A 25,461-nucleotide genomic window follows, 5' to 3' on the forward strand; every position below is an offset into this window, starting at 1 on the left:
TTGTGCACCTCCCCTTTTGATTGCAATCATCTGGACCAAAAGTGTCCAAAAAAGCCCAAAATAAGAAAAAATTGGATTTTGGGCTTTACCTTAACTGCAGTAATAAGCCCTTTTGAGAGCTTTTCAATGATATATCATAAATGGTACTTATTTTCATTTGTTCCATAATTATAGCCAAATAAAATGTTGATTAATGAAATATTTGGTTCTTGCAAGGGGAAGGCACATCAATTCAATCTGACTTCATCTCCTTTTTTAAATTTTTTTTTTTTTTATTTAAATATAATGATGTATTAATGATTATTAATCTCTGATTGTAAAACATTTTTATGGTAAATAATGATTGTAAAACATTTTTATGGTAAATAATAATTCAATAATAACAATTAAAAAAAATATAGAAAAAATATCAGAAGTTATTAATGAAATAAAATTTTATGTATTTTTAATTTAAAAAAAAATGTATATATGTAATTTAATGGCATACAAGGGAGTCATGTGGTGTCCACATCAGATTTTTTTGTAAAATGTTAAGAGAAATTTAATTTTTTTTTGTCTACATACTTACATATTTTTTATTTTACATTCTTAGCCCAGCATGTCAAACTGAAAAATGTACTATTTTTAATATACAGTCAGATATAGTTTTTCTCTCTTCATTATTTTAAATGTAATATTATTCCTGCTTTAGAAAAATTAAACTAGTACTTATTTTTATTTTTTAATGTAATTATTATTGGGAATCAAGGCTGAAGTTGGTCTAAGAACTGATGACATCTCTCACAATTGTTCTATTTTATTACCGCATTAGATGATTCATTTATTTACGTTAATAAATAATTTTCATTAATTTTGTTAACATACTGATAATAAAATAGAATGGATGCTATATTTAAATTGTTTATAAAAGTATATATGTTTTTTTTAAGATACCACCTGGAGAGTTTTTCTGAATTTTTTTGGTTTGTCGTTTATTTTCTTCAAATCATCAAATATTTAGTCGATGACATATAAGGTCAAAATAAATCATTTCATGAAAATCATTGCGATGGGATTTACAGCGACACTAACAAATTCATCCCCTGAAAACATTATTTTCCTCCTAGTGTTAACGATTAAACTTTTATTTATTAAATGAGATCACGGGGGATCTAGAGATCTTACTCTCTAGTAAATAATGAAAACTTTTAATTTAAATATTTTTTTAAAAATTTGCTTATCTCCCAGACACTTCAAATTGGTAGTGTCTTGGGCTTTCATCCAGGGAGGTCTTGGGTTCAAATCCCAGTCAGGCATATCATATTTCATATGCTACAGAATACCGTTTCCATATTCCCACATAAAAGCTTCTGCGGCAAATTAATTTATCAAGCAAAAAAAATTTGAAAAAATATTGCATTTATTGTTAAAAAATAATGGACTTGTCCATCGTTGAACTATTCTTTGTTTACAGAATAATTATATAATTTAAAAAAATTAATATTAAGCGTGTAGTATGCTTTGTTTGTTATTTAATCGCATCCTTTTTAATCGATATAGGTATATATATATATAATTTTTTTTTAATTTTGTTAATTATGTTATTTGTATTTAATTTCAGACGATTTAATTTGTAGTTTTGTATAAGTATTTTTATGAAATTATTATAATCTGTATGCATAGTAATTCTTATTTCATGTAAAATAATTGATCGCCTATTGTAATATTAATGTAGTTATTTATAATTATCATTTTTTATGTAGTTATATACTGGTTTCCTTTACCTTAAACCATTTTTTATTTATTTTTTTAATAAATTTTGTTTTTATTTAATCCGTTTAAAATATCCTTTTAAAATTGAGAGCAACAACTTAATACAATTATTATAATTAATTTTAAACCGTATATTAATATATTATATTGTAATCTGAATTGTTTGCTTTTCCAGATTTTATGCACGTATTTACTCATGTTCTAATATCTAATAGTAGTTGTGATATATAATTCGAAATACTATACTCTACAGTAATTTTTATAATTTACTTGATTTGTATCTCTAATATTTCTAAATCGTTTTTATGTTAATTTTTCAGGTGTACGATTGTTAGTTATGTTGCAGCATCTTCACACATTCATATTATCATAAAAATAATGCTTCTTTTTAATAAATGTGTTTATTTCTATTTATTTCTACCGTAATGGTTTTAAGGAATCTTACATTAATAGAAGCATTTTCTTATCGATGTTTAGTGATAAAAAATAGAAATTTTTTTTGTTCTTGATCATTTTTTAAACTTTTTTGTGAATTAAACTGATAACTGATAAACAAAATGTATTTGACTCTGTTTACTTATCTTGATAGATGTTTGGATTAAGTTTTTAATAAAAAAAAAGAATTTATAAATTCTTTTTTATTAATAGTTTTTTGATTAATTATTATTAAGCAATTGTCTGGTTAATTGAAGATATTGCTACTTATCTGGGCTTCCCTTTTTAGATTAAAAAAAAAGTTTATTTACAAAAATGTTTAAATTTTATTTGCTGTTAATCATGTTTTTTTCAGAAATATTTAACCAAAATATATTCCTAGTGAGTAAAAAAAAAACTATTCCTGCAAGAATGGGGGATGTGGATCCCCTTTTGAAAATTTCATTAAATTTCTATGAAAGTAATCAAAATTCTATTTCATTTAATTTTCCCTAAATGCAATCTTCCAGTTGCAAACCTTTTTTCAATTCTCCAGTCAAATTAAAAAAAAAATTCCAAGGATAATTAATCAAAATTTTATTTTTACCTGTTGAAATCCTTTTTTCTTGAGTATATAAATAAAAAAAAGTTTCATAAAATCGGGTGAAATGTAATTTTATGTCCTGTTATATTTCAAAGTGCAAAAAATGTATTTTTTGTCAAGAGCACATGTCGCTAGTAAATATTTCAAGCGTAGAAAAAGTAGCATAATTAAGATTTTACTCTTTTAAAAAACTATGTTTATTTAAATTACATTTATCCTGCCATTCTTTAATTATTAAATCTTATATTTCTGTATTCGTTGAATATTAATGACAAAACAAACTTTTGTAATAACTGAAGAAAAATAATATATTTAAAAAAAATATATTCTTATAAGCACTACAATATATTCCTGTATTTTGTTCCTGATATCAAACTGTTTTTATTTTTAAAAAAAGTAATTTCTCTAAAATTATCTTTAATTGATCTTCAAATTTGCAACTGCATTGAACCGATACGCAAATGTTAACTGGATTTTGTCGCTTAAAATTATATACAAAATTTATAGAACAAATATATCAAAGTAACTAGCTAATTAAAAATAAAAATAAAACAAACATTTATTATAAAAACCATATAGCATACAAATAACAGCTATAAAACACATATTATGATGCACTATTTTCTACAAATAAAATTTTTAAAAAATATCTATTTACCAAATTTAAAACAAGAAAACAACACATTCTTCTATATTAGTATAATTTTTACTAAAACCTAGTCGGTTAAACAGTGAAGGGCACAGAAAATTAGTATCTGTTGTGTAACGTCAAGTTAAAGCAGTGAAGGGAGATTTTGTCAATTAGACTTCAGTTGAATAAACCTGTGAAAGGGTTAGACGTGTTTTGTCATTCGTGTATATAGATTCATACAAACAAATTAGATAATAAGCTAACAGGCATAATTCAAGATAATAAGCCGATGTGATTTGAAGGACACTCAAACAACATGAATAAATGCATTCGTAGCAAATTATAGATAACATTTTAATTACTTTACTGAAATGAATGTTTTTAAGATTCAGATTATTCCTCTGTACTGTTAAATAATATTTTAAATTCTAATTAAATCATCTAGTACAGATTATTGAGATAAGACATATATCACTTTAATTTTACCATGAAAGTACTTTTATAGGATCCTGCATCCTCAATCACAATTGAAACAATTTAGTTAAACTGCAAAATAAAAATACTAAAATAATGAAAATTGCATATTAATTTATTATACAAGTGCTGCTTTCTGTTGCAGTTTTTATAATACTGTTTCCTCAAACACTTTCTGATGGAAGGATTTATTTGTTTTTCCTATATAAATATCATCACAGTCATTACATTTAATTTTATTAATTCCATGCAGATTGTTTATTTTATAATTATTTTTGTTTTTTAAATATTTTATTTATGTAGTTAGTTATATCTATAAAAATAAACTGGTTTTTTACTGGTTTACCAACAAAAATAAAAAAAAATGTTTAAATATTTTATTTTTTTATTTCTTACAGATCGCAACACTTATAATAAATTAATATGCAATTTTCACGTTTTAGTATTTTTATTATGCAGTTTATCTAAATTATTTCAGTCATGAGTGAGGATACAGGATTCCGTGAAAGTACTTTCGTGGTAAAATTAAGGTAAGATATGTCTTATCTATATTTTCTGTACTAGATGGTTTATGTTAATAGTATTTAAAATTTTAATTATGAAGAAGGTACAAATAACGCTTGCTATCACAAATTGCACGATCATTTATCGCCTAAAATAATGAAATTTTCCATTTATATTTACAGAATTATGCTTAATGTTTGCAGAATGCATTGTCCAATTTTGATGTACAAAAAACCAAAAGAAAATTCAGTCATTCAGATTTTGTAAACTCACAAAAATGATGCGGCTGAGTAAAATAGAATATGATGCATATGAAACTGTAAAATTCAACTTTCTTTTGTCGTTAATCGTGCTGTTCAATTAGTTGTGGACATTTTATTAAACTTAATATCGCTAAATATTTATCAGAGTGATCTTTTTTTAGGAAAAAATTTTATCAGAATACTTGTAAATAGTTTCCTTATTAGAAAAATTAATCGTATTAAAATATAAACAGAGATTGTTTCATAGCCTTGATGTCCCTTGAAAATTGTGAAACAATAAAATTTTTCTTTTTTATGTGTAATATCTTTATAACTGTTTCAATGATACGTATTACCAAATTAATGTCCAATTTGTAAATTTAAATTAAACGAATCATATTACTGGAAATATGTAACTATCTTTCCATCTATTATAGATCATGATTTAGCTAACTGAAATTACCTTCTAAAAAAAAATTATTATATCAAGTAGTAGATATTCTTAGTTTAAATACACTGGCTGTAGTTTCACTGTGTCTGTTATTGTACTGTACTATGTTAATAAAAAAAGGGTAACATTTTTTTTTTGTTTTCTAAACCAAATAAAAATTTTAAGTTATTAAATATTTATTTTTTTAAATTTCTATTTGCTCTCTGACGTTTTTGAATCCACATAGATGAGTAAAGATTTTTCCTCTAGCTTTACCGTATTTTATAATGAGAAGTTGTTAATTACTTTGCTTCTTATATGCTCTTATTTCTTTAAATAAAATAATTAAATTTTATTTTACAATTCTCTTTTATCCTTTAGTTATATATTTAATTATCAAATTATCAAGTTATATATTTAGTAATTCTTTAAAAATATTAATTAATTAAGAAGTTTGCATGAATATTTTTTTTAATATTGGAATATATTATTTGGAGTTGATAAATTTATTTTTGTTTCAGTAGAAGGTGATTAATATGTTTTATTTTTTTTAGTAGTTTTTTTATTGTGTATCTTGAAAGGTTGCATAAACTGTATCTCTTCCAGGATTTAATCAGTTTTGTGGCTTCTATTCAGTATTATGTAGTTTTATCTTATAGTTTATTTTCATAATTGCATATTTTATTATATCTATTGCAATTAATAACTGATAATTTTATTATGTATTATATCAAGTTTTGATGGCATCAAGAATTAGCTGTAAACTAAATATGAAATTTAACCATTTACCATTGTACAAGTTTTAAAAATAAATTAACGGCCTGCTTAAAGTAAATCAGTCTGATAGAATCATTTAACACCAAGAGTTATTAAAATAGTAGTGCTATTAAAATATAACTTTAGTTATAAACGACTCTAAAATGAAATGCGTAATTTATTTTATAACTATGGATTTTATGTATCAAATTGAGCATCCATTAACAAGACATCAAGATATTGAGATTGCTATGATTAACTTAAATTAGAATGTATATATAACCGTTAACTCATAAGCTACTTTTTTATCTGTTAGAAAATCATAATATCATGAAGCTTTTTGGTCATTTTATTTGTGTAAAATATAAAATTGCAGTAGAAAAAAAAGTTGACAACACAGTTGTAGGACGTATTTTACAACACAAATGTAAGCCGTGCATCAGAAACAATTTTGGGATGTTTTTGATGCACGGCATCACACACAAATATTTATCAATATAATATTTTTTCGTTTATTTAATTCAATGATTCTAACTAAAGCACGTGTGCATACCATATTTAATTCGTGCGGGTGTGGCGGTACTAGCGACAATGGTCGACACTAACTAAAGTAATGCAATTTCACAAATTACATAAAATAAATAAATTTTGGGTGTCCGGTCGGTAGAACAGTGTAGCCTTGATGTTTAATGCATCAAAAACAGAGTCAACTCTGCGATTAAGTTTGAGACTCGGTCAGACTGAGTTACTTTTTTTTACACTTTAAATATTATTCAATTATTTAATTCTATTGCACACCTGTGATGTCACAAGATAGCATGACTACTATAGCATTTTTTTTGGAGTGGGGGTGCGATTTTGCAAAAAAACGTTTTTTGCAAATATTGTTATGTTAACAAATGTGCCTAAGAAAATTTTTACCTTATTAGGGCAAAATCTCAAAATACTGAGGGTAACCGTGCTCTATAATCTCACCTCCTTGAAAATTTAAGTTTTAAGTTTAACATTAAATTTTAGGTTGAAAATTTAATGGCGTTAGTGATCCGTATATAAAATAAATGTGACCAAGTTTGGTCCTATTTTGTGTCCTAATTTTATTATTCTCATAATGATTATTATTATTATTATTGTTTAAGTAGTCCTGCCTTTTTTCTTACCTAAAAATTATGCTACCTTGATATCATCGTACGACATATTTTATTAAATAAAGTTACAATATTAAAATAAATTATTCATTTTTCATTTAAAAAATATTTTATTGTTGAATTAATTTTATTTTAATAATTCTAACATAAATTATTTTACGTAGCTCTTTTGGCTTAAGTTAGCAGATCACTTAATTTATTCAAAAAATTTAAATATTTTAATTTCATATTTAATTGTATGCTAATTCTGTTATACTTCAATTTATACATTTGCGTAGTGGTATTTGATGTATGTGTACAGTTATTTTTTTTCCACAAGAAATTATTGAAATTAGATTACGTTTTACATTTCAAATATTTTTGTTTTTTATTTTTTGTTCATCCTTTTTTCAATTTTTGATATTTTAGACAATAATTGTATTTGATTGTTTAAAATGATTATATTCTGTTATTAAAGTTTGCATAGCAGCTTCCACCCTTTTATTGGATTCATTGAAGATCTATACCTGTTTTCTGAGCTATTGCTGGAAGATTCTTGACATCATCCATATCATCTCTCAATCATTTCTTTGATTGTATATTGTACTTTTCTCTATTCATTTTCATTTTAATTCATCAAGTTTACTTCTACCGCCTTAAATATTATTTTCTGATGTATTTATAGCTTTTTTATTTAAATTGAGATACAGTATTAATTTATGAATATTTATTATTTATTATTATTTTTTTTTTAATCGATTATCAAGAATTTAATTAATTCTGTTCTGTAGCTATACACAGGTTATTTCTTGTTATTATATGTGCAGATATATATGACCTGAGAAAAGATAAACCAAGTGTTCTTGTAACGTCACCAGGTTCACCTGATCATCAGAGCCATGTAACACACCCGCACAGAGTGCATGGTTCTGTAAATGCCAATATAGGAGGTCGTGTTCAGGTAATCTAATAAAAGTAATGATTTATATCATTTTACTTTATGTTATCTAGGCTTTAATAATATTTTCATCAAAAAGCGTAAGCAAAATTTTGTATGTATCAGATATTTTTTGTTTTTGATTTTTTTTTAGCAATTTTATAAAATTAATTACTAAAATTTTAGTTTTTCTAAAATTATGCATTTTTAAACGGGTGGATTTTATACAAATTTGGTTGTACTGTGTAAAGATTTAATAAAAAAATAAGTAACATAATAAATAAAATTTATAAATCTTGTTAACGTTTAATAATTGTAACTTTCAATAAGAAAGTTTATTTATTTTTATATGACTGCCCAAAAAAGAGTGTAAAGTTTTTAGGGTGTATGTATGTATGTATGTGTGTTTTTTCCACTGTAGCAGCTCAATGGCTGAACTGATTTAGATGTATGACCCCATGTTGGAATACTTAAGTTACAGGGAGTGTCATAGACTATATAAAAATGTATATATGTATGTTTAATTGTAACTACAAGGCCTAAAAATAATCATATATGTGATTATAAATGGATAATCGATAGTATTTTCAGTATTGATTTATTTGTATAGAAAATAGTTTTCTATTTTATAATTGTTATTACTGTTGTTATTTATTATTTATAAACATTTAAGATAAAAATCTTAAGATTTTTTTTTTTTTTTGACTGGTAGTATGTTTGATCATATAAGCATGTTCTATTTTCTCACTCTTATTTGTTGGTGTTGCTTCTTCTTATTGTTTATAAACATTTAAGAAAAAAAAATCATGATTTTTTGACGGGCAGTGTGTTCGATCATGTAAGCATGTTCTTTACTTTGCTCTTATTTATTTGTTGGTGTTGCTTCAACTTATTACTGCTAAATATTAATGAATAATCGCTTTCTTATTAGAAATGAAATAATCTGACAACTGACTGCTTTCCTGCTTCTAGTGGGAGAAAGTGGAGGGAGCTGTGTGCAGCTACCCGACGCGCTACCATTGGTCACTTTGCAACACAATTTTCATTGCTAAATATTAATTAATAATCCCTTTCTTTTATTTAATTTTTATAATTGTTTTTATTATTTACACAATTGCACAAAAAGGAGTGCGATGGTTTTACAGTGTACGTATGTTTGTTCCACTGTAGCAGCTTAAATGACCGAACCGATTTATATATATATATATATTTGATGCAAGCACGTCGTGAGAGGCTAAACCAATCATCACCATCAGTTGGTAACATATGGGATGCCTCTCTTTTGGGAGGTGCAATGAGATGCTCTTATAATATCTCTGCAAATAATTGTCTGGTTTTCAAAATTCTAACAGGGATTTATTAGTAGGTTGAAAGTTAACTTTTGTTTGCATCAAGTACACTCTCGATCTAATAAATCACGGTTATTCAGAAATGTTGTTACTTCTTTGCAACAAATCTTCAGATTATCAAAACTGAAATTGGAATTTGCTAGTATAATTACAAAATCATGATGGAACCTAACAGGAACAACATTTTTGTCAGCAATGTTTTTTAATCTCTAATAGTTATCTTTTGTATAATGTGAAACTGTTTTTTGAATGGTAGTATAGTGCCATAACACACTTGAAGCCGGTAGAAGAGAAGCTTTAATTCATATCAACTAGTATTATATTTAACTATTATAGATATTGCTCTGTTTTTAAACTATTACAGTTACCTGAAAAGTTTTCGTTAATGTTAGAATTTAAATAATTATTGTTCATGATAAGAAAATTTCAAATATTAGCTATATTAAAACAGTTATGCAAACAGTTATTTAAATAAGTTGTAAACCAAGAAAATACTTCAAAAATTATTTAATTAAATTCTAAATCTAGATGGAAATTTCAATTGTTAATGAATAGAGATTATTAAGAACAAATATAGGTTTATTTTGCAGCACTCGCTTGTATTTTATTCGTAATCCTGGTGACAATTAAATTTTAGTTTACATATCCTCCATCAGATAACAGCTGCATTATACTGTTGCACAGGCCAAGCTGTTATAAGCTCAGGCTTTTTAGTACCATGGCTCTGTTACAAGAAAAAGCATAGTGCGTGTAATGGTTTGCAGTAACAAAATCAGTGACTGTCTTACAAAGAAATTCTGCATGAATCTACCGTAGGAATTCTTCGAGTAACAAAAACTTACGTAGTAATATGCGTAGCAATTGGTGTTAACAGTTTTTTGAAAATGGAAGCGTTTTGAAAGGACACTCGCTGGATAGGCTAAAATAAGTGCCAAAACACAAAAAAATTTGACTACATTTCCAACAAAGTTCAAAACGTTCAGTTCATAATGTTAGTCATCAATTAAACATGCGCATAAGTGCTGTCAATGATGTTCGAAAGCGACTGAAACGTCTTTCTTACAAACCCAGCTATTCCATGAAATTAAGCGTAACTATAAGCCACAAACAGTTAAATCTAACACGATCATTACAAATTGAACTGTTTGTGGCTTATAGTTTAATTAGTTATAGTTTGTGGCTTTATTTAATTTCTCTTGATGAAAACTATCAGCAGCGCATTTTATTTTCTGATGAAGCAACATTTCATGTTCATGGAGTAGTGAATTGCCGTAATTAACGCAGTATGGGGTTCTGAGAATCCATAAGAAATGGTGAAATTTGTCTAAAACTGTTCGTAAGTGAATGTCTGATGCGGTATACGTAATCAAATTTTTGAGAGTTTTCCCACGAGCAGACTATTACAGGCGCATTAGAGAACTTCATATTTCTGCAGATTGAAGATATGATGGGCCTAATTTTGCAACAGGTTGGAACACCTCCACATTAAACAGAAGTTGTGCGGATAATGGTCAACGGCACTTTCCCAGAAGGGTGGATAGCAGAGAAACTTGGCCATTGTAAAGTTCCAATTTGAAGCTGATTGATTTCTTTTTTTGGGGCTACATAAAAGACATTGTATACCAAAAAAATCCACCTGTGTCAAAAAATAATAGAAGCCTTGGAAGCGATTTCTGCTGACGTGCTCAATGGAATGTGGTGGACTATTGGTTTGATGTGTGCAGAGCTGTAATTGGTGCACATATTAGGATTACACTAATAGGTGAAAAAAATGTAGACTTTGCAATTACGTGTAATAAAACATTCCTATTTGTAATTCTAACTGGAGTAAAATAATTTAATTTAAGACCACAGACTTCTTTTTCAAACACTTGGTATAATTTTAATAATTTTAAATTAAATTATTATACATTTCAGGGATTATTATGAGCTCTGAAGGCGAGACTTACTATCCAATCAGTTTACTGATAACATATTATTTACTTGCAATGTTGTTGGTACTTACTTCTGGTCGCCCTTCATGACTATGAGCATGTCAAATTTTTTTTTCATCCTTTTTTGATAGATTTTTCCTTCCGTAATTTTTATGACGGATAAATTTTACTCTTCACTCCAAAGAAGATGTGTTCCATGTTTGGGTGAGTAACTGACTCTGACTCTGACTGAGATAAGTAACATTTTGAAACTGAAGAAACAAAAGAACAATCCAAACAGTGGATGCATTCTCATTCTCCCAGTAAACCAAAGAAGTTCAAGCGAACCTTCTACAGCAGAAAGTGTATGGCTGGAATGGAGTTCTCTTGGTGGAATTCATGGAACTTGTCACGACCATCACTGCAGCCTCATACTGCGTGACTCTTCAGCGTCTATGAAGGGCAATTCAGAATAAGCGGAGAGGAATGTTGTCATCAGGCATTGCCTTTCTCCATGACAGTGCTCGGCCACACAGTGCAGCTGTAACAAAGAAGCTCCTGCAGCGTTTTCGTTGGGAATTGTTTGATCACCCACCATACAGCCCGGACTTGACTCCATTCGATTTTCACCTCTTTGCTCACATGAAACGCCGGCTAGGAGGACAACATTTTGGCACAGACATCGAGCTGCAGACCAGCATAGAAACACGGTTGAAAACACAGGCGGCTCCATTCTATGATGAGGGTATTGGAAAGTTGGTACCATGCTATGACAAATGTCTAAATCGAAGTGGCGACTATGGAAGTACTTGTTACAAATAAAAAATTTTTTATTTTCATTGTGGTTTTAATTTCGTGACCGATCAGATCTTGAAAAAAAATAATCCTTGTACATTCAATAAATAAAAATTTGAATGATTAGCCCAACAAATTAGATTGTTAATTTTGTTTAATTTTCACCTAAAATGAGTAATATAATACGTTAAATATTATTTCCATGTTTTTAATTATTATTTTAACTGAAAATTATCTATAATAGTTATATTAAAGAGAAATATCAAAAAAGAGATAAATATTAAAAATTACAAAGCATGACTACCAAAAAAAACCATTGCTGACAAGCATTCCTCTGTAATATAGGATAATAATATAAACAATTATAAAAATTAAAACATGACTGCCAAAAAAAAAAAAATAAAATAATTGAACTAAAAAAACTACAATAAATCGGAACTGAAAATAAGAAAAAAAGGTATGGAAATAAAGGACTAAACATTGTTATGCACTATTTAATTAGATAAAACATCGGGTGATTAATTAATTTACATCAAAAATTAATTTTAATGTCAGGAAAAGATTTTTGAAAGTATATGTTTGGAGCGTAGCTTTATATGGAAGTGAAACGTGGATAATCGGAGTACCTGAGAAGAAAAGATTAGAAGCTTTTGAAACGCGGTGCTATAGGAGAATGTTAAAAATCACACGGGTGGATAAAGTGACAAGTGAAGAGTTGTTGCTGCAAGTCAATGAAGATATTTGGAAAAATATAGTTAAAAGAAGAAACAGACTTGTCGATCACATATTAAGGCATCCTGGAATAGTCGCTTTAATATTGGAGGGACAGGAAGAAGGAAAAAATTATGCAGGCAGGCAACATTTGGAATATGTAAATCAAATTGTTAGGGACGTAGAATGTCGGGGTATATTGAAATGAAACGACTAGCACTAGATAGGGAATCTTGGAGAGCTGTATCAAACCAGTCAAATGATTGAAGAAGAAAAAAAATGGATGACCAATCAACTTTCAGACAGTTTTAATTTTTTGAAATATATTTTTCATGCTGTAGAAATAGCAGTCATTTAAGGTTATTTAATGATTAAGTTCTCACCAGGTTTTACTTCGGTAACGCACCAGGTTGGTCTAGTGTAAATACTTCTTTGCAAATCAGCTGATTTCGAAGCCGAGAGTTCCAATGTTCAAATCCTAGTAAAGGCTGTTACTTTTGTATGGATTTGAATACTATATCGTGGATACAGGTGTTCTTTGGTGGTTGGGTTTCAATTAACCACACATCTCAGAAATGATCGACCTGAGACTGTACAAGACTACACTTCACTTACACTCATACATATCTTCCTCTGAAGTAATACCTGACAGTGATTTCCGGAGTCTAAATATGGAAAAAAAAAAGTTTTACTTTGATAAGAAAATTTTGTCCTTCAAAGAAAATATTTAAATGCAGTGTGGGGGGCTCTTTAATATAGAATAATTACTATTCAGAGCCCCCCCAACAGCAAAGAAGGACAACAGTTTTATCGATGTATTATTGCTATATTTATTTGATGTAATATTTCTTTCAGCAATGCTTACTTTTTTCAGTTTGCAATACTGCATATTAAAATATAATATGTTCTTTTCTGTCATCAATAATTTTAAACTTGCATGGAAAGATTATTCTTTTAATTTTTCGGGGAGTTCAAACAAAATTGTTTTAAGTTTTTTTTAGAAATAACTAAATAAATTTTATCTGTTTATTTATTTTTTCAGGTTAAATTATGGTTTGATGCTGGGGCATTACGGTTAGTCGTTACTTTAGTATGTGCAGCTGGTCTTGTGCCTAGAAGCAATGGATCACCTCGAAATCCATATGCCAAATTATATCTTTTACCTGATAGAAGGTCAGTGTTTTCAGTTAAAACTTTTATTTATATTTTATCATATCCAATTCGCTGATGTGACTTATTCAACAGGAGTAATTTAATTTTCACAGATGCTGTCACTATACAGGCTGTACCAGATGTAGAAATATTTTACTTTACCATTCAGAACAGTTAAAAGTTATATATATATATTAGTACTTCAATTTACGATTTATATATTTAACCTGTTTATAGCAATTGTGTAATATCTTAAAAATTAATGTCCAACTCCTTATTCAACTGGGAAAGGAGTGGAATTGTTAAACAGATTTCATAAGAGAAAAAATTAACTTTTCTTGTTATATTGAAAAAAAACCTTTAAAAAAAAGATGATATAGTACTATTATTAAATTTACATTATTATAATGTACTCAGTGGTTCTATTAAACTATTTAATTTTAAATAATCTTAATGTGGTAAAAGAATAAAATTATGTAAGCTTTGATTCCATGATTAGTTAAATAAATTTGAAATTCATTAGAAATTTATAGATTTAAACCTATTTATTATTTTATACATATGTGGTATTTCTTATATTATTTATTTCAATTTTTGATTTCAGTGAAAAATCAAAAAGACGTACAAAAACATTAGCAAGTACGAACGATCCTAAGTGGAATCAAAATTTTATTTATACATCTATTAGAAGAGCTGACCTTAAGTTAAGGATAGTGGAAATAACTGTTTGGGATTATGTTAGATATGGTGCTAATGATTTTCTAGGCGAGGTAAGATTATTGAAGTCATCTTTTCATTTTTATTAATTAACTGCCTAAAATCATCATATTATCTAACATTGATAATCCAATTTTCTAAGTTTTATTAAATTTTTTAGTGATTAAAATTATCAGAGTTCTTTTTTTTCAATTAGAATCTATTTTTTAAATTTCCTATTGGAAGGGAGATCAAAATCAAAAACTGAAAAAGAGACCTACAAAGATTTTTTATTCAAATTATACTGCTTTTTGACTGGTTTGATGCTGTTCTTCCATTCCTTTTGAGTTTGTGTTAATCTTTTAATTTCAAATATATTTACTACATAAAATATACGGCCGGCAGTCAAACACGACCTGTTCCAGTGTATCGAGCTCTCCGCAAGAAAGTTAAAAGGGGTCATCAACTCTCTTCCTGGCATACAAGTATACCCGAAACACATTGTGGCCAGATAAAAATTGAGTCAACCAGTAGGTGACCTTACCAAAGCTGCGGTTGACCCAAGGCTTGACCTGCCGGATCAGAAGATGCGTCCATCTTCCTGTGGAGGTTAGGTACCAGTGGATCTGCTATTTTTGGAACAACCGCCTGTGCACATCACTCCGGTCAGCTCCTCCAATAATCCCAATGCTTATCCCGGCTAATTGTTTAGATGGAGGATGCCTACAATGAGTAACACTACCTCAGTCGAAACTGAAGAGTATGCCGAAACGATGCGGAGGGCAGTCAGCCTCTGCATACCCTCCAGTACCCGCCGATTTTGATTAAACCCCAGAGCTTTTGACTAAACAATGACTCCATATAGCAGTACAGAATCGTTCTCATTGCTGTACAACTTCCTTTTGGATGACTGGAAGCTGGCCACGTGGCCCAGGAGCCTACTCAGTGCCCGCATCATCGCTCCTGCATGATCAGATGTCTCTCGCATGTGTACAAAAAACGTATGCCGTCGGTCCATCCATACCCCCAGACACTTCACCGACTCCACTTGGGGTACTAAGGCTCACCAACCGTGATCTGGATCGGAGAAAGAGGATGCCTGCTAGCCAGACAGATGAATGATATTTTCTCAGGAGATATGGTTAGCCCCCTATTCATCAACCGGTAATGCTTTAGGTTGATAGCTTCATTGGCCGTTGACTACAACCTTCGCCCATGTTACCGATACCAGATCATCAACAAAGGCCACTGGTACCTTTGCTGACAAAAGGGTGTTTGATGGGGTGCTCCAGCTCAGGTATCCTAGAGGTGCCTCAGCCGGAGCACCCCATCAAACATCAGGTTCCATAACGTCGGACTAAGTACAGATCCCTGAAGTACCCCGCATGTGACTGGAAAAGAAAGCTGTGAGTCCATTGAATTGTAAAGCAGACGTCTTTCTTATAAGTACCTTTGTATCATTCGCAGTCCACCTGCTTGTTCTGTAGGGCCTCAAACACGGCACTCCAGTGCAATAAGTTGAAAGCATTCTTTACATCATGCATCACAACCACGGATATGTTTCTCGTACACCAGGTGCCGGCAGCCAAAAGTGTCGAGTTAGTGACTTCATAGTGTACATAGGTATCTGAATCGCTCTACATTTTTACAGTTTTTGATTGGTTTTTTTGGATATTTTATTGGATACGGTCATTGGATATTGATTCATTGGCTTTACTGTATACGAACACTAAATTTCACGGCAATTGGACACGGATTACTCCTTTTATAACGATTTTTCAGTGAGTATAACATTTTTGGCTTTAGTGAAGCTTGTAGCTAAGTTAGTATTACTTTTGTGAGTGATTTAGTAGACAATTTGGGAAAAAAGTCAGAACCCGTTTCAGTAGTTATACCAGAAAATGTTTAGGCGTTAGGATGATCGATATCAACTTTCTCACTTTTTCTCAGCATGTAAATTGGTCCAGTAGTTTTTTAGTTTGTAGCAGAAACACTTATCAGAAACATTGAAATGGAATCGTAAAATATTTAATAAAGCATGTGTTACTTTTCCATCCAACAGATAGCTCTGTTTTTCAAAAAAAGCATGTTTTTAACCTGTCACAGGTGTGACATCTTAGGTATATAAATAGTAGATATATAAAAATACGCATATATTCAAATGCAATGTTGTGTCGAAATTTCAAAGCAATCTGTGAAGAAGTTTCAGAGATTTAAGATTTTGAACAAATGAACATTTACATTTTTATTTAATATATATATATATATATATATATATTATTTAATATATATTTTAATATTAAATATATTTACTACTACATCCTACATTTTCTCATGTTTCATAAATTGCAACATTTGTCTTGCACATGTTATAATTTAACTAAACCTTAAAATTATTCATATATGATTCGCCTCTTCCACAGATACTCTTCTTTTTTCTTTTTAGCCAAAAATGTTTTTTATTCGTCAAGACTTCATCATTTCAAAATTGATTTAACTCTCCTAATTTTCAGCAGTCTCCTCTAAAACCACATTTCCAACCCCTCTATTCTTATCATTTCTGTCTATCCTATTGCCTATGTTTACTGTGACATATCATTAAATTCCTTGCAGGAATATATAGCATATATTAAGCTAAAATAATGTACAAGTAGGTTATATTTCTTTTACAAATAAAAGCTCTTATGTTTGTGTTAGTCTGCTTTTGATGTCTGTGTATCCTTTATAATTTTACTACCTAAATAAAATTTTGCAATTTCTGATAATATTGTGTTCTTATATCTTAATGGCTAATTTCTCATTATTATCTTTTAATAGTTTGCTTTAAACAAATAAAGTTATTTAAAGCTTACAAAGTCATTCCACTCCACACCTCTCAGTAGTTTTTAATTAAATAAATTTACAGAAAAATAGATGTTTGCTGAATTTTATGAAAAACTGTTATATTATTTGTTTGATGATGAATAAATGAAGGAAAAATCAGAAAATATGCTTCCCTATTTAATTAACTTCGACTTACTTGAGTAACAAGAAGATCCTTATCTGAAATTGGTTTCAGTTTGAATTCTAGGTAGAATTAAGTCAGGTTCAAAATTTTATTTCTTCCTCGACTACCCGATTTAAAATTGTTATTTCTTGTCGAATAATTGCCGCCGTGGTACAACCTTTGATTAGGTTGAATTATTCATATAGTTGATAAGGTGCTGGTTCATTTATTTAAATATAAAGTCTTGAATTAATTATGAATAGAAATTATATTTATTATAGTTTTTGTTTATGTAATTCACAAACATATATCAATGATGAATGTTATAATATGAGTCTTCAAGCAAAGACGACACTGCGAGACCAGGTTGCCTGGATGAAGTGAAGAGCTTGCTTATATACTGTGTATGGGAGCCAGTGAATCATCAGGAGCCGAATATATCCAAAAGAAGCTGAGTGAAATGTACAGAGCTGACTGATGCCGACAAGAGCCAAGTGCATTTGTAATGATCTGTGTAAACTGTACGGAGCCGCTGAATTGTCAAAAGCCGAGTGTGAATCTGACCGAACCAGAAGATCTTTAAATTTTAAAGTCCTAATTTAAATTTAATTAAATTTTTCTTGTTAATAGTGCATTTTAAATAACAATAATGAGAGCCTATACACTGTAATGATAAGCCTATACACTGCTCTCTTTATAAATAAATTTTTAGTCTGATTGGAAGTATAAAAATACATTATATAGATCATACCATTATAAAATAATTTATGAATATAAAAACATATATAAAAAATATGTGTGTTTAAAGTCCATAGTAACTATTTAAATACTAACACTTGAAATAATGTTAAGGTAGACATATTAAAATACAAAAAATACTACAAAATAATCCAAATTCAGAAACTGCTATGAAAAATTGTTTTGAGCACATATTTATGTACACATTGAACATGCTGCAAATATGTTGTGTTTTTTTGTTTTAATTAGTGTTATTTAAAAATATATCAACAGAATAATATTGTTTTCGTAAAAAACATTTTAATTGTATTTTAAATAAATTTTTGGGTGGGGTTTTCAAATAGTTAAGCAATATCTTAAAAACTTGTTTTTGAGTAATCCCAAGAAATAACATTATACTTTATACACGCACATAATATGTAGGCATAACAAATATTTAAAATGACAAGTTAAGAATTTATTAAGGTACTTCAGTGCAAAACAATATGGCTTGATAATGTTTCAAATGAAATCAGTTGATCGTCCCGTGAGAACTTGCCATTTAATAAAACACCCAGAAATTGTGCTTTGTGGATAACAGAAATATTATCTTTAATGAAATTCTACCTGCGTTATCAGAAATGTTTTACCTGCCTGAGAAGCACAATGCACAACAGTTTCATGCCTATATGAGGCCTGGTTTTTTTTTTAACCTCCAGTGAGCTATAAAAAAAGTCACATTGATATAAAAAAATGATTTTATTATTAAAAATTGAGTAATATCTAACTTATTTTTCTACATAATTGCCAAAATGATTGAGGCATTTGTTGTATTGTGACTCCAGCTTTCAGATGTTCTCTTCAAAGACGTTTGTCGCCAGTGAGGTAAGGTATGTCTTGACAGCCTCCTGAAGTTCTTCATTGGTGGTAAAATGTTTCCCACCCATCTGCGCCTTCAATTCTTGAAAGAGGAGAAAATTGCTAGGTCTGGACTATACGATAAATGGTCAAAAACTTTTCGCTTGAATTGTTTGAGGTCTTGCGACACATTGGCACAGTGCAGTTGTGCATTATAGTGAATCAAAATCATGCCAGATGATAGTATGCCTCCTCGTTTTGCAGTGTAGGGGTGACATAAAGATTCACAATAAACTCCTTTGTTATTGTTGTCTTCTGCTCCATAAAGTCCACCAACAAGACACCTTTACGGTTCCAAAAAATTCTAGCTGTTGTTTTCCTGTTGCTCAGTGTCTTTTTGAATTTTTTTGGCTTGTTTGGAGAAGTGTGCATCCACTGCTTAGACTGTTCTTTGTTTTCTGGATTGTCATATCCAAGTCTCATCGCCAGTAAGGATAGACTTTAAAATCTCTTTCCCCTAATTATCATAATGCATGGATAACTAGGTTGACACCATTCACTGCATTTTGTAACCATCGCTCAACATTTTTGGGACCCAACGTGTACACAGTTTTCTGTATTCTAGGTCTTTAGTCACAATTGCTTACAGAGAAGTTTTGAATCAACTACTTTTTTCCATTAATAAACTGATCCTGTGTTGGAATAGTTTTTCTTTTACGGTCACATTTGGTTTCCCCAAAGGAAACCAGTATCTTTAAATTCTTTTAAAATATCATTCACCATCCCTAGTCCAACACCACACTCAGAAGCTGTTTTTCATGTCATACTGGTATGCTTAGTAAGATAAACAGTTTTTTAACGCTTTGTTGGAGTTATGTTCTTTATTATGTTTTCAAGATGCAGAACGAAAAATCCAAAAATATGATTTTGTAATAAAAAATGAAATAAACTATTCATAAAATGAAAATTGCTGAATAACCTCGCATTACACAAGCGACTTAAAGAATGGGTGTGGTCAAGCAGTTTAGACAAAACATAGAAATAAACAAAAAATTCCCTGTTTTCGGATTAATTTGCATGCTACTGTACAATCCATCCGGTGAATAATTTTTTGAGCTGCTATCATATAATTTTTAATTCCTTTAAATAATTATCTTCAAATATAAATGTAGTTGTGTCATCAAAAGGGTTGCAATGAATTGCTCATCGATGAACGAGTCAGATCATTAATAAACAATAAAAAAGGTAAGGAACTTAGAACACTTCCCTGAGGCGCTCTGTATTTTATAACATGAAATGAGGATGTAAATTTTACATGCGCATTGTTATTGAAAGGTGAAATTTCAACAACTCATTACGGTCAGTAAAAATAGTTAAAAAGTCGGCTTTTCTTAATTTTTTGTAGTACTTTATAAAATATGGTTTCAAAAGAACCAGGAGATCTATAAATTACCATCAATATCAATTTTAGACTAGGGTACTGAACTGCTCAGCATTCAATATTAATTTCTTCTGCAAATGTACAGTAACTCTCTATTTTATTATAAAGGTAGTCTTTAACAGAAACTGAGACCTCCATTCTTATAAAAAAGTTCTAAAATAATCTTCAGCAAGCTTGAAATTATCAAACTCAGAAATGGCTTCTGTGTTGGTCAGTATTCTGAAAAACATGCAAAGTCTGATGATTTAGAAAGAAATATTTCAATCCTTTCAGTTTTATTTCTTAGGTAGTGAATATTTATATGGGAACTCCTAATGTTAGTGCAGTTAACTCCTCACATATAGCGGTTAGTTACTAATAAACCCTGCTCACTTCCTTTTAAATAATAAAAAATACTACATGTGGTCGTGAAAAAACACTAGTACAGATTTTGTAAGTCTATTATAAATTAAAAAACCATGACTGTATTTCGATGTATAAATCAAAGTGAACGTTTAAAGAAACTTTGTAGCATTATTATACACTGTTCGGAACTAGTACTGTGATGATGTAGTACCGATACGATGGCATCTAGTTTATAATTATTATTTGGTTTCAGGTATTGGTAGAATTAAGTGTAGCGCTTTTAGACAATGAACCAAATTGGTTTCAGCTTGGGCCTCATGAGCAAGCTTTCCTTCATGTAAGTATTATAATTATCCGTATCGTAAAAATAAACATTTTTAATGTAATTTTTTAATTTAAAATTCTTGTAGATAGGAATTTTTATCATTTTTCTTTTGTGGTTTTTTTTGACAAGCCTGTGATAAGCATCGCTTTGTGTTAATAGAACTTATATTCTATATTAATGTAATTAAGATTATGTATAAAAAAAATGTAAACAAAATGAAAAAAATTATATTACGATATTCACATCATACTTTTGTTGTACTTCCATACATAATGACAACACAAACCGTTGTCATAGCTATTCAAAAGTGACTGCATCTTTCAAATCGTAAAGAAATCTTTTTCAGAATTATTTTGCAGCAAATTAAATCAATTTGTCTCATAAAACAATAATTTTTGTATGATTTATATGACATACGCTTTGGTGAATGTTTTTTGACGAGTTACAGTTGAATATATTCCCTTTTTTTCAGTCTGAAAAAAATTTCATTTTTTTTCACCCTTCTTTTATCCTCTTCCTTTTCTCTTTTCAGTTTAAGTGTTCTTGGAATACTGTTCTAAGATGTGGGAACTGCTTGACATATTCACTATGCATCCAATAATTTTTGACATTCAAGTGTGTATTTCTGTTTGCAATAAATGCGTCAGATTCTGCACTGAATACAGGCAGTAAATGCAATGACTAAGTAAGTTTTCAAGAATAACGTTATTCATTCTGAAAACGCATCCTTTGTCAAACATTGGCTGAAGACAGTTATTTGTCAACAATTTACTAATGCATTGTATTAAAATCTAGCGTACTGCTTTGGAAACTAGTAGAAAACATTCACTGCGAAGAAGTCTTTATTTGGGGCTAGGTTGTTACAGGAATAAACATAACCCTTAGAAACTGCTACATATCTGTACTTTTTATCTCCTTGATTGTGCAGTATTATAGGTGTAAACTAGAATGTAAAATTGGCACTGCTTTGGGTGATGCGGTAAAAAATAGAAAACTTATCATTTAACTTGAATTTAGTTATATTTTTAAACGAGTTTTAATTTATTTAATATTCTTTGCATTTTTGTGATGACACTGCAATTCCTCATTATACAATAGAAATTCATTATATAATTTATTTATTCATACTTTTTTTAAACAATATCATATGCAGTTTATTTTTTTGAGGTTAAGAATTTTTCAAGTTTAGATTTCAAAACTTTTCTCATTAGTTGGTGCCTCTTAAAACTACTACATTATTATTAGCAGTGCAGTCATGCATTATAAGTTCATTTAAAGGTATTTAAATGTAATCGGTTTATCACTGCTTATAAATTTTACAACTATTTTTACTTCCTTGTATAAAGTAAAGAAAGTATTGCGATCGTGAAAAATTTAGGTTTTAGATTTCAATGGAAATATCCATTTTGACCATCACTGAATCCATTTTGACTAGTTTCAGCATGATGTCTGTACATACGTATGTACATATGTATCTCGCATAACTCAGAAACGGTTAGCAGTAGGATGTTGAAATTTTGGATTTAGGACTGTTGTAATATCTAGTTGTGTACCTCCCCTTTTGATTGCAATTGGCTGGACCAAAAGTGTCCAAACAGCCCAAAATCAAAAGAAATTTGGATATTAGACTTTTCCTTAACTGCAGTAATAAGCCCTCATTGAGAGCTTTTCAACGATATATCATAAGTGGTACTTATTTTTATCGATACCATAACTATAACCAAATAAAATTTTAATTAATGAAATATTCGGATCTTACAAGGGGAAGGTACATCAGTTCAAATCAAACTTCTTTTCCCTTTTTTAACTTCTTCTTTCTTTTTTTAACTTATCGATCATGCGAATGAAAAAAATATGAAAAAAATCAAAGTTATTATGAAATAAAATTTTATGTAGTTCTCATTTTAATTTAAAAATTTTACAGAGGTTAATAATGATTAATAAATCAATATATTTAAAGTAAAAAAAAAAAGGTTTAAAAAAATATATTTATATGAAGTCGGATTCGAACTGATGTGTGCTTGGTTATGGATCTGCCACGTTCGCACTTACACCACCTAACTACTTGACCGTCATGAAACAAAATTAATATATAAACTAATATAAAATGCTGATATGGATGCCACAAAAAATGCGATACAATACAGTAATCACCACAATGCGATTGTGTAATGTCCACTTTATTAAAGAATTGGAGGATCGTAGTTCTGTGGTGTCCACATCAGATTTTTAGTTTCATCAAACTTGTTAGGTAAAGGCAAAATATATACTCAAATATTCAATGAAATCTCATGAAAAAAAAATTAGAAGCATCAAATCTGTGGATGGTATGACTATGAAGTTGGCCCTGCTTATAAAATGAAAACCAAAAACTGAAATTTTCACAAAACAGCTACAAAATTGGTGGCTAGTTCTTAATGACTGCATAACATACCGTACAGTATCTGTTTTGATGAATACAATAAAAATTAAAATAGTATTAGCATATATTTTTACGGTACATGTAATCTTTATCGTTTTCTTTATGAAAGTAATTACTTCTATTATATCAGAATTGTACTGCGCTTTATTTATTTACTTTTATATAAATAATTTTTTTTAGGGAATGGATGAAGGTGATTTAGCTCTAACTCCAACCGATCATTTATCCCCTCCTAGTACAACATCCAGACTTTCAGATTCTGATCCTTCCGACATCGATGACACAAGAGAGAGAAGGCTGGCTGATGGTGCATCTATGAGCAGTGTTGGAAGTTCAGCCAGGTAATTATAATTTGGAGTAATATAACAAAAATAATCTTTATTTTATGTAGATAATATTTTGATTTCTAGGATTTAAATAAATATTTATTATAATAAAGTAGTAGTTGGCTTTCATAATTAAAAAATCAATATGTTTATGTCTGCAAATCTCTTTCCAGAAGTTTGTTCTTGAAATTTCTGACTATCATGAAGCTTTATTGAGCTACAAACAGTGTTTCTTAGTTAGACTACAAGAAGAAAAAAACTATAAAAAGGAAAAAAATGAATTTTCCATATAGACAATATACTTGTACATGCTAGCCCTAATTGTTATTTCTGGAATTAAAATTTATTATTATTTTATTTTTTGCATATTTCTTCCCCGTATATGATATATATTAAACAGGGTGAAAATTCATCCAACCATTTTCTTATTAGAATTTTATATTTCATTCGTATTAACACATTCTCAGAACTTTTTATTCTAATTATTTTGTCCCTATTTTTTCCACTTATTCTTGCATAATTCCCTCCCTTTTTTGGGGGGAGAATGAAGGTTGAAAATTTCTTTAATCTTCGAGCAGGAAGGTTAAACATGAAGTTTTAACTTAGTGCACAGTATATAATTTTCTTGTTTCCAATGTGCCTTCACTGCTGCCAATGACATTGTACTCGTTAAAATTTTTTTTAATTCGTATAATTACTATGTTCCTTATCGGCTATCGCTTTTCATTGTATTTGATGTGCATTCTTTATATTGTTTTTTGCGGGAAGGGAATTTGTATATTAGCTACTAGTTTGACCGGTTAGAGTTATTATACAGCCACTGAGCAGGAAGTATGAGTTCCTGCTAATAGATACCAAAGATATTCACAGAGAATCTAGCAGAGTTGTACCCACAGACAAAAAAAAATTAATTAAAATAAATTAAGGAGAAGAAAGGATTAAGGGTAAGGAAAAGGAATGAGTAGTTGTAAAGGTCTACCCATCCAGAGGTAGTTGACTGTCATACCTTCTGTGAATGATAATAGTTGCACATTTCTTTACGGTTTATTTGTACAATGAAACTTTGTTAATCTAAAAAAACTGAAGAAATCATTGTTGTCTATGAATAGGTTTGAATTATTGATAATTTTTAATTATTGAAATTTAGGTACTGTGATGCATCAGAGATTAAAGTGTACTAATAAAATTATTTATATATCAGTAAAGTTAAATTTTAGATGGGAAATGACTGTTATTGGTTATGTTTGTTATGTTAAACAAATTTCTTTTTTAAAAAAAAATTGGAAGACAAAAAAGTAACAGAGGGAAATAAAAATAGAAAATATTGTGTATCCAGTTAATTTTGTTAAACTTAGTTATTTTTTCTAAAAAGTAGATTATTACCTTTTGTGTACAACAATACACTGTTAAATATTAATTTAATTTATCACCGTGAACATATATTTTCACTCCGCAAGATGTCATATTGACTCCCTTAAATGTCAGTAAATACATCTCAGCAACAGAAGCGTATATCAGCTGCAGTAGAAATCGGTAAATCTCAGTATTGTGTTAATC

General features: G+C 29.2%; 1 protein-coding gene across 6 annotated transcripts in view; it reads left to right on the top strand.

Moving 5' to 3' along the window:
* Nucleotides 1-25,461, top strand: part of Rim (Rab3 interacting molecule) — a 300,437-nt gene that overhangs the window by 167,204 nt on the left and 107,772 nt on the right. For all 6 annotated transcript variants that reach the window (XM_075380711.1, XM_075380713.1, XM_075380709.1 and 3 more), the window contains 5 exons: nt 7,759-7,892; nt 13,679-13,809; nt 14,393-14,558; nt 21,085-21,168; nt 23,759-23,919. In XM_075380711.1, the coding sequence (XP_075236826.1) occupies nt 7,759-7,892; nt 13,679-13,809; nt 14,393-14,558; nt 21,085-21,168; nt 23,759-23,919 (676 nt within the window). The remainder of the gene's footprint in view (nt 1-7,758; nt 7,893-13,678; nt 13,810-14,392; nt 14,559-21,084; nt 21,169-23,758; nt 23,920-25,461) is intronic.

Source organism: Lycorma delicatula, chromosome 12, assembly GCF_047948215.1.
Source record: "Lycorma delicatula isolate Av1 chromosome 12, ASM4794821v1, whole genome shotgun sequence".
NCBI lineage: Eukaryota > Metazoa > Arthropoda > Insecta > Hemiptera > Fulgoridae > Lycorma > Lycorma delicatula.